We start from the raw sequence: 16,407 nt of genomic DNA on the forward strand, positions 1-16,407 counted from the left end.
TAATGGAAAGTTCATTTCTGACATCTGTGTTTTCTGCCTCACGCTTTCAATCCAAACGTTTTTCCAGTCCTGTATTAGTAAAATGACACAGTGAGTCCTCGCTAAATGACGAGATGCAAGACCAAAAAACCCAAACTGAAGATTTCTGATTCAGTCTGCTGTGCTATAATGTGATATCATGTGGTTTGCTACGATTCAGTACGTTTCGATACCGTATGATCGCCATCTTCCTCCCGCCTTTCGCTGCCATCTTGTTTTACAGCTTGTACGTTGTTCCATTGTTTACTCTTTAGTTACTTAAATGTAGGATGTATTATAGTATCAAGTACAGTCATAGAGAGCTTTGAATGCAAACTGCTCTGAAACAAGATTTCCTGGCAAAGGCACTGAGAGACTGGTAATCTGTTGATTGTGTTTTTGATTAATCATTCAGCCTATAAATTGTGAAAAAGATGGATTTCAATTTTGCCAAAAAATACTCGGCAACATCTTGAAATCACTTGTTTTGTCCAACCAACAGTCCATTACCCCAAAATATTCAAAGAGAGAAGGAAATCCTCATATTTGAGACTTAGTTAATCATTAACGAAATTGTTTGTGATTAATTTTTTTGTCGATTCGGCAAACAATTAACTTATTGATGAGCCCCACCTGAAGAATTATGAGCAACAATGTGCTGTACAGGCGGATATCACTGTGCTTTCATCGCTGTCAATAGGCAGGATTAAGTGCTGCTTCCAAGTGATTTTTGGATTATTTCAGTAAAGCATCAGGATTACATTTTCAGGATGAAATGAGATAAATAAGCTGTGGAACACGGCACTGACTGAACAAATTCCTGGAGGATGGGATGTTGACATGTTTGCTCTACTGTGTTCTTTCTCCGCAGAACTCCCAAGTTTCTCAGACCCTCACATTCCTCTAGTGGCTCGTGAGATCATGCAGCGAATGATCCGCCAGTTCGCTGCCGAATATACCTCAAAAACTACTCAGGACGACCTGCCCCTGCCCAACGGCACCATGAAGGACCAAAGCCTGCCGAGAGTGGCGTCTCTGGCCCCGGCCCCTTGCTCCCCGCCCGGGCCCCTGCCCGCGCCAAGCTCCCCTCCATCGTCTGCCTCCTCCTCCCCATCCCCAACCCCGGGGCCAGGCCTCAGCCCCACCTCTGCTAACGCCGCCACTGCCGCTGCTGCCGCCTCAGCACCCACCTGCACCCAGAGCAGCAACGGTACGGGAGCCAGTAACGGCGGAGGGGGAGGGGGTACGGCTGCTGCCTCTGCACAGAATCCCGTCCTCAGCAAGCTTCTCATGGCCGACCAGGACGGCCCGCTGGACCTCACCGTGAAGAAGAACCAGGTGGACACAGAGCCCAGCCAGCAGGGTGAGAGCTATAACACACTCGCTTTTGTCACTTATGGGGACATTGTGTCTAAGACATGACCACACCACGTCTAAACCAGCTTTTATTTTAAAACTAACACAAAGTTCTTGACACTTAAAACAACGTCTTAACCCCAAAAATAAATCAACAACCTCATCGCACAAGCTTTTTGTCCCTGGATACGACAGTCCCCTCAATGTGCCTGTGTAACCACAGTTCTCACATTGCTGTTAATACAGCTGCACACACACATGTTTATTAGGAGCATGTCAACTGCACTTCATCATATGTAATTACATTTTTGAAATAGTTTGGTGGTAGTCCATCTGAATTCAATTTCTATAAATAATATAATTATTACAAAATACACAAATAACAACAGCATTTTGCAAACACACAAGAAAAAATAGATATAAATACAAATGCAAAAAATTCAGATTATCAAAATGATAGCTAATAAAGACGACTTTTTGAAGAGACATATTTGCTGAAGGGAATCACATGTTTTTACTCTTTTTAAATTGTCACATTTATGAAATTCAGCTGTTAAGAAAATGCATTAACATATTTAACATAACATAAAAGTTTATAGAGAGTTTGTTTTTGTTTGTTTTTGTTAGCTGCTGTTGCGCATCCAATGATAAAACTCTGGTTTATATAAAATATCTAATCACCTTGACACTGTTAACAGACAGATTATTGAAGAGCTGATTCATTTTCCACACATGGAGGCTCCAGTTCAACGCGTACACATTCGGCTCATGAACAGATAACTGAAAAGCTATCAACTTTTGGATTGAGCGCGGGCAGCAATACGCCGAGCTCTGAAATGTAGCTCAGGACTCAATCTCCGTTTAATCAAACTAAACCAGCAGGTGGTCGGCGCTTCCATCGTGGGTTGAAGCGACAGCTCACTGTTTCAACCAGCCACCACAATGTGACCAGTCACCCACTTTTAATACCAGCTTTTTGGAATCTGCTTATAGTAAGCCTCCTTAATTTTTGCAAAAAAGATTTAGGCATTTACATCCACCGCATGCTCACATGTTATCTCCCTCCCTCTCTCACACACACACTCACACACACAAACACAAAACACCTTTTAGATGACTTCTGACAGATTATCCTCAAAGCTGGATCATATACACGCACTCGTTTAAATTACATAGTAGATGCACTTTCAGGAAAAATTACAATTTTTAATGCTCCAGGAATCAATTTCTTTTACATTATCAATGAATCAAATGACTACATTGAATGTGAAAGGGTGTGATAATGAATTTACAGAGCTATGCAGCTCTTCTGAATTTATTTAACCTCTTTTTGCTCATAGTTTTGGCTTTATGGCACGTTGACTGTGTGGTTTCAGCCCCACTCATTCTCAGTCAATCAATCAAACGTTATTTGTGTAGCACTTTTTAATCCAGGTTACTGCAGTTCAAAGTGCTTCACAGACTGATGAGCTAAAAAGAGGTTAAAGAAACAAAAAACAGGGGCTGAAACATTTGTATATCCTTCTTACCTGTAAATATTACAATATATTTCCCATAATCATGCATGGAATTCAGACACCCCTAAAGTGGACCGTACCATTTCACCTTGGAGAAAAAGTTTACCCCTTGGTTGTTGTTGTGTAATTCGCATTCTGACCTATATGAATTAAAAATGACAGAATCTTTAATATTTAAGAACATGCAGACAGGGTCCATACATTTTCTCTTTCTGTTTTTTTTTACCCCATTTTAAAAAGCTACCAAATATCTCATGAGCCCAGGTCTCACAGGCTATTTTAGAAACAGCGCTTTACTTTTCGTGCTGACCCCAGAGGCTGTGAAACTCAGATTTTACCATTCGCACGTGTGCAGGTATTCTAGTGAGCACAGTAACTCTATGACAGGAAACATGGCCGAACCATCTCACTGTGGAGGCGCGAGCTGCAGATCATGATCTGATCAGACCTGCGTAAATCTGCCTGTTGATGATGAAACTGTTCCCTGAAACTATTGAATACTGTAACTTAGGGACGTCTCATTACTACCAGCAATGTGTTATGTGAAAACAAGCACACTAATGTAGATGTAGATGCTAATTAACATGTTCATTAGCTCAGAGGAGGCCCTCATTAGTGTAACTCGTTATGTATAATTAATCATGGTTGTTATCACTGGACATTTTTCTGACTCGAGTGCATTTTGATTAAAATTCAACCAAGATCCTAATTTTAAACTCTTACCATGTGTGTGTTGCATGAACGCACACACTGCCGTTCACATGACCAGATTCAGCTTTTATTTATTTATTTTAATATCACCTAATGTTTTCGTTTCCGTCCGATCAAACAACAAAAAGCGTCTCATGATAAGTGAGACAGTAACGAGTCTTTATCTGTATACGTTTCATTCCTGTAAAAACTGTAGGTTATTTCAGATCTTAAAAAGGTGGCGTGTTATCTGTAAGACTAATAAGCTAAGAGACAAATAAGTTATTTACCTTCATTTTGGCCTGTAAAATATATTTTTGTGAAAAAAACCTGAAATCGTATACATCTTTCTGGTCACGGAAGATGTCCTGGTAAATACGAGCTGTCAAAATTACAACCAGGGTTTAATATTTATAATGTTGATCATATTTAATCATAGTTTTTCCACATTTCATTGAAAAATAACCAGATATTTTTTTTTTTAGTTTAAACTGAGCTTTAACAGCTCAGTTTAAACTAATTTTCACACAGTTATGTGTGTGGTGACCTGATTCCCTGACAAACATATTCACAAATAAACTGAGATTTCACACATTGCATGTTGCCATATTTCCAAGACTTCACCGCTGTCCCACAGAGTTCCTCCCTCACCACACAGACTAAACTCTAGAGTCTTGTTTGTTTTTTTGTCACCACACAACCACACAAAAGCAGAAGTCATTTTCATGTGCAGACACACACACACACACACACACACACACACATACATACACACACATACATAAGCAGCTGCAGAAGCTGTTAACATGAATTAGATGATGATGATGATTTCATTAATAAACTGTTCAAACAGAAGTGATCTCTTGCTGTGGAGGTAAATTTCCACAAATGTTTAATGTTGTAAACACACGCAGCACTGTTCATTTGCAAGTCTGATTTATATGGAGTGTGAACTGCCTCATATATGACACACACACACACACACACACACACACACGAATATCTGAATATCTGAAATATCTCTGTTTTTCATCTTTTCTAATGAAAAAATGTTTTAAAATAAAAAAAAACACAACTACTCTATCAACACTTTGATTATCATACAAGATTAATACACAGCGCTGAATTTAAACTGAGTGAAGTCTCACATTCACACTGGGAATATGATATGGTTGCCGTGGTAACAGTGCTCCCGCTCAGGTTAATCAAATCGTGATTGCAATCCAAAACATTATTACCGATGTATAGTCATACATTAAAACGTGTCCGGTGAGAACCGGGGGAGTCGAAACTGGACCGATGGCGAAGATAAGTAAATAAGGTAAATAAGGTCTGAAAATATCATCATCATCATCATCATCATCATCATCATCTTCAGGATGTGGCAAGAAACAACAGACAAGATAAAAACGATGCACAGGGTTGTGTTGAGAGCGTGGCTGAAAATGGGCCGTGTTCATGACTGCATCAAGATGATTGAAGAAACTGGGTTATTGATCTTTCACTTTAACCTTACCACTGGTAAACAGATATAATATATATATATAAAGATAATAAAAAAATCATTTATAGAGTCATGAACATGTGGAATAAATTTCCTGACAATGGTTCTGCTAGGCCGGTACAGCCGACAAATCAATTTGCTTTATGAGGCTGTGTTGGTATTACTTAAGATTTTCACTCATTTAATACTGGCAGACTGTTAATTAGTTTTATAATTAACAGTTTTTCGAGTCTTGTGAACATTGGGTAACAACTAATATGGATCCTTACTCAGTATTCGTCTTTGCTACGGCTCAAATATTAAAGCCAAATCACCAAATTAGACGAATTAGTCCCAAAAATCTTGAGATGCAGTTTATTACATTCTGTTTAATAAGCTCACAAAATGAGGAATCTTGAGTTTACAACTCAAAACTCATAATCAGAAGTATTTATATGTGAATTCCTGCATTTTTTAATGTGTTTTCTGAAGCTCTCTTTTTTGTCCCTGTGTGTGTTCGTCGTCAGACGGCGTCCTGGACCTCTCCACCAAGAAGACCCACAGCGCAGACAGCCTCAAAACCTTCCCCGGCTTCTCCCCTGCGTCTGGGGTCAAAGGGTAAGACAACAGGATTAGTCAAACTGGCCACAGTGAGCCGAGCGGGTGCAGTCTGCTGCGCTGAGGTTAAAGCGGTCACTGCTGCCGTGCCGCACCTCCCAGAGAGCTTTTCGTCAGTTTAAGGCTAAATGCTGTGTGGAGATTTGGCCTGAGCCGTTGATGATTCTGATCAGTTTCCAGCTGCCGAAAAATAATTCATGTAGTTTTGGTGAATAGGATTTAGATGGGGATGTAGATACTCAACCTCAGTTTCCAGGAACCTCCAACGGGTTTTATATGAGGAAGTAAGAAAAAAATATATATATATATTTTGGCAGCACTTTCTTGTGAAATACTGGGAAGCTTTACCGTGACCAGACCTCTGAGAAGAGGCTCTCTGGTTAGACTGCTTACACTTCACATACATCCCTTTAAAGAAAATAAAGGGATAGCGAGTAGAGATTTCTACACTTCAAAGGGTCACAAGTAAAGAAGTTTTATACACGTCTTTTTGTTGTGTTAAAAAAGACTGTGAAAAGAGAGTGATGTGCCTTATGCTTCTAGGGGAACAGTCAAGGTGTTGTACTGTATTTACACTGAAGCTGCAGTGTACAGTTTCAGGTGTAGTTATGGTAAGACAGCCTTGTTTTCAGGTGTTACCTAATACCAAATGTCACCAATAACGTTTGAATAGTGATTTTTCAAATGAATCGCTCTGATTTAGGGTGATAAAAGATTAGAGCTGTAAAGTGACTGTCAGGTCTGTCAACTAGTGTTCAAAATGTACGCCACTTCTGAATGTAAACATTGACTTTGAGAGCCAGTTCACATGATTGTGGATGCAGGATATTGCCTCTGTGTTAGCGGTGTCTGTGGTGCTTTCAAGTGCTGGTGGGGAACATCCAAAATTTAGGTTGCAAAACGTTGTTAAACAAAATCATTTCAACTTTGTCGCTTTTTCCTTTAAACAAGTCGTTAAAGTGTCTGATATTCTATTCAAAGCACCTGAATGCATTTCAGCACAAATCAAACAACAAATCAAATGTGCTGAACGGGAGAAGGGATGCAAACACATCAGTAAGATCCTTGAACAGTTTCATAAAAGATGCATGAAGTGAAGACGAGCAAAACAGTGAATCCGCTGCTGAGTTTCAGCTCCGCAGGGAGCGAGTTAAACCACCAAACAGATGGACACTGCACCACATCTGCAAGTGTTGTGTTCTCTTCAGATACCTCACTGAAAGATGCATGCAAATGTTTCTCTAGCCATGGATATTAGTTCATGCAGTGTGTGTGTGTGTGTGTGTGTGTGTATACAGAAAAGGTCAAGGTGCTGTCGCAGATGTTCATGTTTATCAGCCACACAGCTCTTCCTCTGTAGATACGGTGATTGTTACCCACGACAACCGTGGCCGGAGCCGTTACGTTTTTGGGGTTTTCCAGTCGTTCATTTCATTCCCACGGAAACGATATCTCTGGAACGCCTTGAGAGAATTTCTTCAGAATTGGCACAAACATTCACTTGGACTCAAGGCTGAAGTGATTAGAATTTGGTGGTCAAAGGTCAAAGGTCAAAGGTCAAGGTCAGTGTGACCTCAACAAACTCGTTTCCGGCCATAGCTCAAGAACTCGTACACTAATTGGGACTAAATTTCACACAAATGTCTATGAGGATAAAAATGATGAAGTGGTGACACTTAATATCCAGAACGTCAAAGGTGAACTTCACTGTGACATCACAAAAACACGTTTCTGGCCATTGTTAAATGTGACTCGCTGTAATTCAGGAAGGGGAGATTATGAGCATATTTCCTGCAACTTGACTGGTTGGTGGATTTAAGTTTTTCTGTTAATGAAGTTTGACTTTCTGCAGATGTTTATCCCAAACCACTGAAAGAGTGAAAATCTGTCAGCTGGGGCTCGGCAATTAATTAACCAGAAAAAGCATCAAAACCGACATTTAACATCTCTTAATCGTAATCTTGCTCATGTCGGTTAGTTCGGTTAATTAAGGTTTTATACACTTGTATGGGTTAATCACAACAGTCCGGGATATAATGAAGCCCAATCGTCAGACAATTTATATGATAAAATTGCAGAAGATATCAAACCGATAAAGGAATGATACTAACTCTGTTGAACTGGGTTTGATCTTTTCTCCTTTGTCTCCATCGTACATCTCTCTATGACTCTAATCAAATGTTGTTTAGAAAGGCTAGAAACAACCTGTTGGCAGTTGGGAGTGTTGACTTAAAGAGAATCGACTGCAGGTCTTGAAATCAACCTGCCCACAGTACGTCTTCCTACATTTTGGGGGCATGTACTTTGATCCCCCTGCCGTCAACCTCGAGTGAGTCCTGCCGATGCCTCCCACCTTTCATCTCTTATATATTGGTTTCGCTCAGCTGATCGATGCCTACACAACCATCAGTCTCATGGCAAGGTTGTACATACTTCTGTACAGGTATCTGTAAGTCAGACCCTATCCTCAGCCCCCAGAGTTCAACAGCACATGGCGGAGGTTTTGACTGCTTTTCTTTTTTTGTCTCTGTGTCAATGCCTTAATTGACAAAGCTCTGTGTTGCAGCCTGATCTTTTATTGATGAACATCTACTCTGCCTTAAAGTCATGTTTGAATCAGTAGTCATCATACTCGTTTCTTGCATCAAGGAGGGAATAAACAATCGTTAGTCGAGGCTGCCATTTCCAGGAATACTTTTGATCTGTAGGTCAAAGATGGATTAGAGGAGGTTCGATACACAGAGTAGCCCCAAACGCCCGAGTGCGGCAAGGCTGCAGTGTGGGCACGGAAAAACCTACGCCCACCATGTGGGCAGCGCCTCTTTGATCCAGCGGTGAATACACCTCCAACTGCTTTCTGAACCGAGATGTGAAAAGTGTTGCATTAACATTACAGTTAACAAGCACCTCAGAGGACCACCACATGAGTGGCTCTTCCTGGTGAGAGCTAAAGCTGCGCAGATACAAAGCTCCAAAACAGTGCTGACGACACCAGTTTTAGATTGAAACAAACAGACGGAAATTTATCAATGGAGCAACAGCTGCCATGGATTTTCAGTCATGGAGCTGGCATTTAACTGGGAGCTTTAAAGTACTGTATATTTCTGGTTTATTACACTTTACTTTTTTATTGTTTTTGCCATTGGTCATCCCTGTTGTAAAGATCCATCCATTACAGACACACAATGTCCTGGTTTCACATTGACCTGCTCGATTTGATTGAGTTTGATTGCTGGTGTTGCTACCTTGGACCTTTGTGTCGGGGTGTAGCCATGTTTCCAGATCTCGGTGTTGTAATCTCAAAAGTACTAAACTAAGACCGAAGTTGTGATAAACCTAGTGAATCATTATTCTTATCTGTTATGGCATTGAATACTCTGTATCAGTGAAGGTTTGGTAAGAGTGACAGAAGATCGGGAATCCTTAAAATTTGCAATATTTTACTGGCCAGTTAATGGAGTCAACTTGTAGACAGGCGCTTAAGAGACTGTGATTGTGTAGAAATAGCATTTTATACACACAGGCTTTCTTTTTTACCTCAACACAACATCTTAGCCGCATCCACACACTCCACGAGCGAGGGCCCCGCAGGTAAAACCTTTCGCCTGTTGAAGTATTTCCACAATCGGTGTAAAAGCTAAATTAGAAACCGTACCTTCAGCCCCCTCAGGACAAGACTCAGTCTCCCGCCTGAGGGTTCTTAAGGCCCCAAAGGACCCAAGGCCCCAAGCCTCCCTGCGAGTGTCTAATGATCAGGTCATGTAATATTTACTATAGGAGGAGGTGGAGCCTGTAGTTCCACCCCCACCAACACCAGCTCGTCTTTGACAGCCAAACAATCCCCAGAGCACACAGCGGGTTAGTGTGTGCATTACAAGTCAGTCGCCTTTGATTTAAAATTCTTTTACGTTTTCATGAAAATGTGAAAAAATATCTATAGTAATTCATAATATTATTGTTATTCAGGATGTTGGTCATGAGGTGTTTAGGAGCTGCAAACCAAAAGAAAAGAGTAGTTTTTGATGTCCTATGGTGGTGTAAATACTGACTTTACCCAAACAACAAGAATACAGTACAATCTACAGTACAAAAACACATTTTCATAAACTGAATATCAGCTCCCAGATAAAACTAAGCATCCTTCAACAGCCATTTGAGCATCAGAACACTTTGCGCTGTTGTTTGGGGAACATAGATCATACACCTAGATGCTGAGACTCTCTTTAAATCCATCTCATTGGGGATCCCCCTTCTGTTATGTGCATTTCTTTGGTCTTTTTATTTTCACAAATGCATGCTCACATTGAATCCTCAGATCCACCATTACTGTCTGGCGCAGCCTCCCCCGACGACTGGATGCTTACTGTAACAGAACACTCTATTAGCGTGTAGACTCCAAAGCCTCTCGTTAACCCTGTATTGTTTTCAATGAGCTCGAGACCGCCCACTGTGATAATCTGCCTTAAAGCTCGTGCTGAGGACTCCCCACATTGCACTGTCAGCTGCACTGTAGCTCACCATGTGTCTCCGAAAGAGAGAGATACCGCATTTCCCTCAAGTTTCTTCTCCTCCTTTGCTGTCCACTGACTTGACAGACAGGCTATTTCCTGTTATTATGAACCTAAGGGAACATTTTCTTAAAGAGCCTTTCCACTGTTGCTATAGTTACTTAGCAGTAGGAGCACTGGCTGCAGCAGTTCAAGTGGAGGCACTTTGCATGTAAGTGTATGTTTCAGCGGCAGAGATGGTTTTCAGAAATTTGAGACATTGAAATGCAAGGTGCTTGCAGACCAGCGCTTGTTGCCATGAAGACGCATTACATGTTCTAATTTCATCTCAATACACCTTTATTCATCTGACATGGGGCAACTTAGAAAACTCAATTAAAAAATATAAACAATAAATAAACATAGGAATCACAAAGCATGGGACAGGTTAATGCAGGCTTCTCAGGTTTTTGGCTTGTGACCTTTTAAAGTGAATTATTATTATTAGAGGGCTATTTACAGGGGGCCATTTAAAGCCCACAGGGTTGCCAACTTGGCTTATTTGATGCAAGGTTTTTTCTTTTCAAAAAAGCAACGAGCAACAAATCGAGTGGCATTTTTGACAAGCATTGGCTACTTATCAGAGAGCTGCCGGTACGACGACTCTCTACTCTTGTGGCAGAGACAGAGTGATCATTTTATAAGTAAATGCAGCCGTAATGACAGCACAATCTTTGACTTTAGAGATGCTGCTGCTTTTGAGTTCCTCATATGCAATTCATTTGTTGTTTTGCTTTGTTGCTAGTGATTTTGGTGAACTCTGATTGGACTAATGATTAAGCAAAGGTCCTTTTTTGCCACCATAGCTACGATGGTAGAAAGTTCAATTATTATTCATTTAATTCTCAACAGCACCCTGGTCTCTGTCACTGAAATAAATCCTCTTTTCTTTTTTTTTTTCTCCATCCAGACATTCACTGAAAGTGGAGCATACCCTGCCGGAGGTGGATGAGGAGGATGGCCTGCTGCAGAGAAGCTTGCAGGACGGACTAAGGGAGAACTATGTCAGCTCCAACTCCTTCAAGCCCCCATTGGCCCGCTCGCTGCGTATCAAGGAGGAGCTCCTCAGCCAGAAGCACCGCCTCCTGAGCCAACCTGCTGCTCTTTCATTGGCTAATCTAGAGTCAGCCGGCTTGCTCAATCATGGGCAGTCCCACTCCTTGCTTGGCCAGAAGGGCTCTTCCTCTTTCTGGGGAAGCAAGGCCCACCTGGAGAGCCTGATGAAGCTAAAACAGGCCAGTGGAGCTCTGAGTGGGGCCCTCAGTGACCTCAAAGACCTGCCTGCATTCCTGGAGAATCACCACCACAACCACCACGGAGCCTTCTCCATCAAGAGTTCCCTCCACCATCACCACAATCAGGTCTCCAAGGCCCAACACCACCACAATGAGGGCAAGAGAGACCAGGGCCACTCACCTCCTGTCGACCTGAAGATCCCGCAAGTTAGGGGCATGGATCTCTCCTGGGACTCACATGCCTCTGAGCTGTACAGCTTTGGCACCATGGGGGTCGGGGGTGGTGGCCACGGGGACAACACCTTGAGCCGGAAGCTGAGAGCCATCCTGCCTAAGCAGAACCGCCGGGGAGGAAGTCTTGGAAGCCTGCTGGATGGGGCATCTGACTACTGGAGCTCTGAATTGGAGCACTCCATTTCTGGGCCAGCGTACTCCACCTCCGACGTGGAAGGGGACCCGAACTCCAAGCAGCCGAGGAAGAAGCGCGGCCGTTATCGCCAGTACAACAGCGAGATCCTGGAGGAGGCCATAGCAGTAGTGATGAGCGGGAAGATGAGCGTGTCCAAGGCTCAGAACATGTACGGCATCCCGCACAGCACCCTGGAGTACAAGGTCAAAGAGCGCATGGGAACCCTGAAGAACCCCCCAAAGAAGAAGCTCAAGCTGATGATGAAGATGGAAGCAGGAGGCCAGGATTTTCCCACCGAGTCGGAGAACACGCCCACCTCAACCCCGCGAGATGACGGCCCGCCGCTGGCAGCTGCAGAGCTCAAGGACAATGTAAAAGAAGAGATTGATGACAATTTCAAACCAATCGACTAAACGACTTACACATGTAAACCTCAGTCAAATGACTTAAGTAATTTGAAAACGGATGGGGCTTTATTTGTGCCAATTTACTTTGCAGTATCTGGGTGAGCACAAACGCAGGGATAAATATGAGAAGGATTCTTAAACTGGAGAGAAACAACTAATCGGACGGTTTTTAACAAGCGTCTCTTGAGTGACGCCGTACAAGCATTTGTTTAGCTTTTATATCCAGGGGCTTAACAAATGCAGATAAAGACATTAGTTAAATGACAATTGATGAAATTTCCTTAAGCATGCTGATAATCCCTTGCCCAAAAACCCAATCGCCCCTTTTTCTGAACTTGATACACTGAACCACTTCTGCTTATAAATGCAGTTCGGGCTTTGGACCATTCCAATTTGGGGAGAAAATGAGGGGAAGGTTGAAAATTAACTCCTTAAAAAAAAAAAAAAACTCACAAATTAGTCCCTTTATCGCTCCCCTCTCTCATGGATTACTAGCTGAAAAAATTGGTAAGTGAACTGTCTATTACATTTGAACTGTAAGGTTTAATCATTACCATTGATATTCATCACCAGGGTTCCAAATCAAAACCCCATTCTCTTATTGCCAGGTAGCCATGACGCTTTAACTACAAACCTTTTCTTTCCTCCTTAAGATATTCTGCTAATCTCTGTGCGGATGAAAGCAACATTAACCTGTCCTTTTTGAACGAGAAAAAGACACACAAAAGTCATTCAGGGATGCATGTTTGTGAGTTTCGTGGACACTACTGACTTCTATAATTGACTTCTTTTCTTCTATCTTTTCGTTTGATTTATTTTTTGCTTTCTTTTGCACTACACTTTGGGTCTAGCGCTTACAGACCAGGTTACCTCGGCATTGTTGCCCTTGCATCATGCACTTATTATGGTCTGTCTCTGAAGCCCATTCGCAACCTCTCAGTGGGTCAGAGGGTGCACGTCGCCTGCATATGCTGATCCATAATCAGATCTGGGAGGCTCTTTAACCCTCTTTTTTGCCAATGGACAAGTTGAGGGGTAATCTGATGATGGATCAGCTGTTTTTAAGGTGGAATGCTACCTCATGGACCTCCGTCAGTGTCTCACTGCTGATCCTGGAATGCCAGAAACGCCTTCAGGTTGCCCTCCAAACGGCAACTGAAGCGAGCTCATCCCCTCATGGAGATCTTTTGCCTGATGAAGGCCTTTTAGGATCAGAATGTGAAACTCTGCTGCTATCCATTATGATTATCTAGCTCCTATACAAGGCTTTAGCTAGCCTAAGCTAATGAGTTTTAGCTAGTCTTCACTAACAACAATACATTTCTGATGTTTTTCTCTTTTTTTCTTTTTTTTTTTTTTTTCCTTTTCTAATCAAACTAAGCAGAAGCAGCTTAGCTGATGAGTTTCAAAAGAAATTCTTCTCCCTCAGACGTCAAAGACAGTTTTAGAGGCAGTTTACTACAACAATGTGCATTTATAGAGGGGTGTTCATTCAGGGTGGTGGGTGGGCAATATGCAGTGGGGAGGGGTAGTAGATAGGGGTGAGGGAAAGGCAGATTTTAATATATTATAAGTTATTATGACTGATTATGTAAAAGCCAATCCGTGATTCTGGGTTATTTCCTTTTCTCCTCATTTTAAACTCAGGGTAACTGAGACAGATGATGTGGGTTTCAAATATGGCGATTTCCTCTTGGACCTATAGTTGACAGACAGGAGGACAACACACATCTCCTCACTAAATGTTTTGCTAATGGATGGGCCATGTGAGTAAAAAATACAGCAGCGCCGTGGCAAATAGACCCGCTAATCAATCATGGAAAAACAACAGAAAACACTGACGTTGGGGTTTCGGGGGGGGATCGAACTTGTGGCGCTGAACTTCTAAAATAGCACTTTTTCGAAAACAAAAGAGAAAAAAAAGCAAGATAGAGAGAGAGAGAGAGAGAAATCTGTTTGAGGTTATGCATGTGGTGTAGATCTTCTCTGAGGGATATGGAGCAGGAAACAATGAGGAGGGCAGAGAGATGGAAGAAAAAAGCTTTAGTGTGTAAAGACTTTCAGAAAGCTGCAGCTTGGACCCAAACTACTCTTTTTTTTTTTCTTTTTTTTTTCCTCTCAATTACCTCCACAGATTAAAAAAAAAAAGAAAAAAGAAAAAGTCAACAGCTTGAACAAGTTCAGTTTCTGTGTAGTGTCGTCTTGTCGGTTTCCCTCCCCTCGTCGCTGAAGCGCCAGGGATAGAAAAACTTATCATCACGGTTTTTGGGTTTTTTTTTTTTTTGCCAGACGGGGAAAGAAAATCCCTCAGAGGACACAGGTGAAAAGAGAAGAAGAAAAACAAAACAAAAAAGAAAAAAAAAAAAGAGTTTTCTATCAGGAAAGGATTGAAGGAGATGACAAAGCTTTTGGTTGTCATGTTTTTCTGCTCTGTGGTAAATGTTGCTCTTCGCTCCTGACACTGCCTGGTGCTCACCCAGTCTGTGAGATTTTTAACATGAGAATTGTACCTCTCTGTTCAGATTGAAATGATGATGATTCACTCCTTTTGAAATGTATTGTATATTTTATTTATTTGATTTTTTTTTTTTTTTTTTTTTTGTTTATTCTCCTTAAAAAAAAAAAAATGGCATGCACCACGTTAATGGCTGATTTTTGATTTTGTCAGTCCAATTGAATAAATGAAGTTGAGAGGATTTCAACTCAATATAAATCCTGAGCCAGAGACGCTCGAATCGTTGAGAATTAGACTCATTGACTACCTGTTGCATACAATCTTTATTTCCCCCCCTCGTTGTAGCTCCATTGGCTTGATTGGCAGGTATGCATGGCCAATGGGAAAAGCTTTAGAAAAGACCCCCTGGAACAACAATACTGCCAGGGGTCGTCATGCATTAAATGCGACTAACACTTTGACAATGCTGAGCATTTGAAGTGTCTAAAGGGTTTTTGTGTGCGTTGAGTCGGACCCAGCGAAGGACAATGCACTGATCTGATAGTTAAAACAGGATCAAAGCCCCAGTGTTGATACTAAAGCACTTCTCATGAACACGCCTCTTATAAAAAGGCATGATAGCTGCTCCACTTAGCCAGCTGTGAATATCAGTTTGACATAAACGTGACTTTCTCGCAGACAGAACAAACCAACCATGGCAATCTGCCTGTTTGCCTGTGTCATGTAATGCATGTAAAGCATGGATTTCCCTGTGTAGAAATATAATGCAATTGGAACTTAATGCACAGGTTTGCATGGATAAACTCCAACAGCACTTAGGCTGGATTCCCCTGATGGGCAATTCCTCGAGGGCCAAACGATCTCTGTGTATAATTCACACCAATCCTTAAATCATTTACAAACATTTTCTCTGTCCTTCCATAAAGTCTTGACCCTGACTGCACATTTGGCTATAAATTTCTCACTGCTTTCTAAAAATATGAGTGATTTTAAAATTATTTTAAAAAGTCCCATTTTCAGCCTGATCTTATCTACTGAGGTGCATGCCATTTAAGGTTTATTTATTTCATTCCATTTGTTTCTTTCTTGGGTTCTACTGATTGTTTATAGTCATGTGGTTAACAGCTCCCCCTGTCCAAAAAGTCCTCCTTCTTACAACTGAGTCTCACTGCAGTTTTTAAAGAAACCTCATACTATATTATATAATTAAGAGAGCAGTATATATCTATTTATATATATATATATTAACAGATACTCACATGGTAAATGTAGTAATGAACTGAAATGATTATCTTAAACTTACAAAACCACAACACCACAACAGTGATCTGCAAAAAAAACCAAGATGGCACTGTCAGTTCATTTTCAACAGACTGTTGTTTTTATCCTTTTACGTTTATTTTCACTTTACGCTGCTTGCGCTGGAGACGCAGTTGTTTCCTGACGCGGGCGTGCGGCAGTAGCCTTCAGTACTGTAAATGTCTCAGGATCGAGCCAATGGGATGGGCAGCAATATTTGTCAGTCGGAAAAATGGCGCAGACTTAACTACCTGAACTAAATGTAATTTATAGACGTATACATATATATATATATGTGTATATATATATATATATATATATATATATATATAAACTATATGTCAGTTTGGTAAGCAGAGACAAAGCGCTATAC

The 16,407-nt window shown here is 41.4% G+C and overlaps 1 protein-coding gene across 1 annotated transcript; it reads left to right on the forward strand.

The window, feature by feature from the left end:
• The first annotated feature begins 939 nt into the window (after positions 1-939).
• Positions 940-12,286, forward strand: LOC111235879 (ligand-dependent corepressor-like). Its single transcript, XM_022764449.1, has 4 exons — positions 940-1,069; positions 1,259-1,381; positions 5,592-5,682; positions 11,140-12,286. Exons 1-4 carry the CDS (start codon positions 940-942, stop codon positions 12,284-12,286), a joined length of 1,491 nt encoding a protein of 496 aa, XP_022620170.1.
• Positions 12,287-16,407: the final 4,121 nt, after the last annotated feature.

Source organism: Seriola dumerili, unplaced genomic scaffold (assembly GCF_002260705.1).
Source record: "Seriola dumerili isolate Sdu_G_001 unplaced genomic scaffold, Sdu_1.0 BDQW01000538.1, whole genome shotgun sequence".
Classification (NCBI taxonomy): domain Eukaryota; kingdom Metazoa; phylum Chordata; class Actinopteri; order Carangiformes; family Carangidae; genus Seriola; species Seriola dumerili.